The sequence below is a fragment of the Camelina sativa genome, chromosome 1 (genome assembly GCF_000633955.1).
Source record: "Camelina sativa cultivar DH55 chromosome 1, Cs, whole genome shotgun sequence".
Taxonomy (NCBI): Eukaryota; Viridiplantae; Streptophyta; class Magnoliopsida; order Brassicales; family Brassicaceae; genus Camelina; species Camelina sativa.
Window position 1 is genome coordinate 11,693,043 of NC_025685.1, and position 4,672 is coordinate 11,697,714.

Sequence of the window (4,672 nt, forward strand, 5' to 3'; positions counted from 1 at the left end):
TCTTCTGGTCAATGAATTGAACACATAGTGATATATACTGTATAACTAACCAAATAAAAGTAGTAAGCATGCTTATTTTATATTTTCTCTAATAGAAGTCATAAATGTGTCATATTTTTACCTGTCATTATAAGGCACCAAGATTCACACACATCTCTATCTATATATACATTTTTGATATTTTTGATGTACATTTTGTGTTCTACCCTTGAAATTATACTTATTTACAAAGTTAATCCCTACAAAATTGCACAAAATAATAACTTAAATATGGCAATTGAAAATCGAGTACTCAATAAATATGTCTATAAAATCGTTACACCAATTTGAATCCTAAAATATCTCTTCTAAATTAATTTATATTTTCCTAAAGCAATTTTTGTTTATACTTATACAATATTTACATTATACATCATATTCCTTAATTAATATCTTGAATAGGGTATTATCATTATAATATCTCCACTTCATTGATATTTTCCTTTATCAATAAAAATCTTACAATTATTGCTTAGAAATAGTTTAAAATACTATATAAAATGATTATATGGCGGGACAGGTTATAAGACTTGACGGGTTTGAAATAACATTAGTATTAAAAATATTAATTTAATGTTAAAATATGGGTTAAATCCTCATTTAATTATTTAGTCAACACTACAAATATTAGACTGTTAGACATATCAAATTAGGATAATTTAACTAAATTTTGTAATACAATTAAATCATTAGTAAAATTATGTCTTAATCAGATAATATCTTATAAATTACTTATTAAGTATTTTATTATTTATATTAATAATGAACAATTCAAATACTACTTAACCAAATATAACAAACAAATAAAATTTAAAATTATATTATAAAAAAATATTGTTTCTCGGTATATTGGGGGTTAAAATCTAGTGTGTTTGATAATAATAGTCAAAATGAAATTTAAAAGACTTGAGAATCTAATACACGTGCGGTCAAAGTTGACACGTGAGACAATCAATTGAGAGGCTGAGAGCTTCTTTGGTCCGTTGTCATAAAACTACTTTCTTTCAACTTAGCCGTCTCCTTGACCTTTTAATTTTTACATTTTAGCCCCTTACTTCTTCCTAAATTATAATGTACACTGAGCAGCAACAATAGTTTGTCTGCCCGACTCATACTCTTACGATGGCACTAATATAATGTAATTTGCAATTTACTCCCATGATTTCAACTTTTATTTATTGAACTTAAAGGAGGCTTTTCAACACACACGTGCGTTAAAATAACGTCCACTAGATTCTCTAATAGAATCACATTACTTCCACGTATAAATTATCACTACTATCATCAACTCATGTACATGCAAAAACATAAAAGCTTTTCATATATGGAACGTAGAGAGTCGTCTAACACGAACGAGGTGAAATACAGAGGGGTAAGGAAGCGTCCGTGGGGAAAATATGCGGCTGAGATACGCGACTCGGCTAGACATGGTGCTCGTGTCTCGCTCGGAACGTTTAACACAGCTGACGATGCGGCTCGGGCCTACGATAGAGCCGCTTTTGCCATGAGATGCCAAAGGGCCGTTCTCAATTTCCCTCATGAGTACCCAATGATGGGGAACAGTCCAAGTGGAGGCCATGGGAATGTGGTGGCTTCTTCGTCGTCGGAATACAAAGGAGGAGGCGGTGGTAACGGGAAGGAAGTGATTGAGTTTGAGTATTTAGACGATACTATATTGGAGGAGCTTTTAGATTATGGAGAGAACTATAACCAAGGCACTTAGAAATGATGCAAACCGTTAAATCCACTGTCACTAATTTTTTTTTCCTCCTTAAGTTGTTAGACCGTTACTACTCACTCACAATACAAAAATATATTATACTGTTTTGAATCCGCATAAGGACATAGTAACACCACTGGCATATCTACTTGGGTTATATTTTTTTGTAGTATTCTTAATCATTTTTTTTTCTGTAATCAAGTGTATCCTGTTATGTACTTATGTATCAATTTCCCCGGGAAATTCAAATTACTAGTTCACATTTCAAAAGTTGGTCGGTTGTTTTGTTTGGAAAAATATATTTATATATACAGTATGATGTTATCAGTTTTAGACTTAATTCTATATAGTAAACTGTGATACATATTTCTCGTTAATGAAGACAGCGTAGCATCATATAAACTATATATGGAGGTTTTCTATTTTCATGGACTTCATAATTGACTCCTACTTACGATATCATCGACCTAACTGGCAAACTAATTCTTACCTACGAACGGAACAAGAGTAGTAGTACTAGAACAGTAGAATTTTCTTTCTTACGTTTCTATAGACAATTCCTAAATTAAGAGGTCGTTCACAACTTCTCTCTTTTGGTTTATCATTATAATGAAAATCTTTCCGTAATATGGTATTCAATATTTTTCAAAACAATGAGAGAGACACATAACAATTAGAAAGAAAAATAAATATATAATAATCGGTAAAAACAGAGAAAATTCTATGTCAAGAATCATTTGAAAATTAACCTTTCTTAATCTTTTGTCGAATTTCTTCCTTATGTTGGAAAGTGATGCAACTGATTCTTTTCAATATTTATGTATTCTACTTATTTGATTAATCGTAGTATATAACTGTCTTTTTCAATACTAAGGTATGATTCTTAGAGTTTTATAGGGTTTTCAGAATAGTCTACTTAGGTTTAGGAATTTTAGTAACACTTTATATTCTTTCCAATAAAATTTCAAAGATCTTAAAGACTTTATTTTATATTACGATTTTCATATTATAGTTTTCTCGTATAATTTTATAGTAGGGAACTAGGGATCATCACTACGTCAGTTGAAATAAGAACTGTTTTTTTTTTCTCTTTCTTAAACAATATTTGATATTCTAGATATCATGCTGATTGATCGGATGCGTTCATACTGTCACAAACTAAAGTTTACAAACAATATAGTATTTTTTCAGAGTAATTAGTAATAAAAAGTTTAACGTAGACATCTACGATGATGTTTTCTAGCTTTTGAGTTTTTACAAAGTCGATTTCCATATTCAAAGATGGTGAAAGTAAAGAGATATCATATAGTTATCTGAGATCATCTCGTTTCACCGATATCAGTTCATCGTCGGTAGATTCTTGACGACGGTCATAATTAATGAAAATTTCTTGTCTTACAAACTGATGAAGTTAACAAACTGATGAAGTGTGTACTCTTTTTTTTTTTGACATTGAATCATCTATAACGCGACTTACATGCAGATAATTAATATAGGAAAATAATGAAGCTGGTGTACGTACTTAATTAAACCACCTAACGTTTATATTTCATGAAAACGCAAGGTACGCCTTATCTTACTACTTATGGTCGTGGCACGTTATAAAAATACCAAATCAAGTACTACAAAGCGAGCTACATGAACATAATGCACGTAGTAGCCACAATATATATTGCCACATAAAATAACAAAACCAAACTATCGTTGATTAATTCCGTCTGTTCCTTTCTTCTGAATCAAGAAGTTCTTCAAGAACCCTATCGTCCAAATACTCAAACTCGAAAACTTCTCTCTGGCTTTGTCGACTCACATTCGTAGAAGTTGAACCCGATGACGAAGAAGAAGAAGAAGCGTAAGGAGGGCGAAGCGAGTAGTCATCCATACGTGAATAATACTCATTAGGGAAGTTGAGTATAGCGAGATGACCCCTAAGGTTAAAGGCTGCTCGGTCATAAGCCCTCGCCGCCTCCTCAGCTGTCTCGAACGTACCGAGCCAAAGACGGGCACCGTTCCTTGACGGGTCTCGAATCTCTGCTGCAAATTTTCCCCAAGGCCTCCTTCGTACTCCCCGGAAACGAGCTTGCTTGTCATCATGTGACTGGTTGTTGCTCCTCCTGTTTGAGCTCTCCATTAACTTTCGTGGTTCAAGAATGGCTTGCTTAGTAAGAGCTTGGTCAGCAATGTTGTTTAATAAGAGAGAGATATATGGATGATGCCATTATATAATGCGTCTAGCTATTTATTTATATAAAAGGTTGGGTTTTCGCCGAGTCAGAATCGACGTTCGTTTTCATGTGACTTGACGATTCTTGGGTTGACTGTTCTTTCCATTTATACCCTTTCTATTATTTTTATTGATTTAGTTATTTTTTATGCATTAATAATAATAATATAATATATCGTCGTTGTCTCATTCAGGAAGGTTCCATCTGCTGCACAAACCAACTTTGGTGGTTGTTCTTAATTAGTTCTTAGACTCTAGAGTGAACTAAATTGTAATCCTAGATTAACTTAGGTAATCTAGGATTCTAAAAATCTTCACAACAGTAATTTTAATATGCTCGCAAATATTAAGATCTGAAGTCCATAGAATATAGACAAAGCATAATTTAACCAAAGTAATTAAGTACCATTTATGCCCAATCCCGTAAGTCCTACGCATTCAATGACGACAGGCTAACATGTATCCTTTACATAAAAATTGACAATTTAATGAAAATTAAAAATTCGATCTTCAACAAAAATGGAAAACTTATTCTATAGTTTTCTTAACACTAAGAATACATCTTTCCTGTCGTTCTTGCAAATAAACATTACAACATTTGTGTGTGGACATAGACATAGAGAGAGAGACCAAATATAAAAATTTCTAAGAATTAATTATTATAAAAACCAGAAATAAAAGTGTATTTG

General features: G+C 32.1%; 2 protein-coding genes across 2 annotated transcripts; one reads left to right on the forward strand and one right to left on the reverse strand.

The window, feature by feature from the left end:
• Positions 1,364–1,762, forward strand: LOC104706908 (ethylene-responsive transcription factor ERF095-like). Its single transcript, XM_010423146.1, has one exon. It carries the CDS (start codon positions 1,364–1,366, stop codon positions 1,760–1,762), a length of 399 nt encoding a protein of 132 aa, XP_010421448.1.
• Positions 3,257–3,954, reverse strand: LOC104788177 (ethylene-responsive transcription factor ERF098). The gene has a single exon (XM_010513891.2). The coding sequence runs from the start codon at positions 3,888–3,890 to the stop codon at positions 3,468–3,470; it is 423 nt and encodes a 140-aa protein (XP_010512193.1). The 5' UTR covers positions 3,891–3,954; the 3' UTR covers positions 3,257–3,467.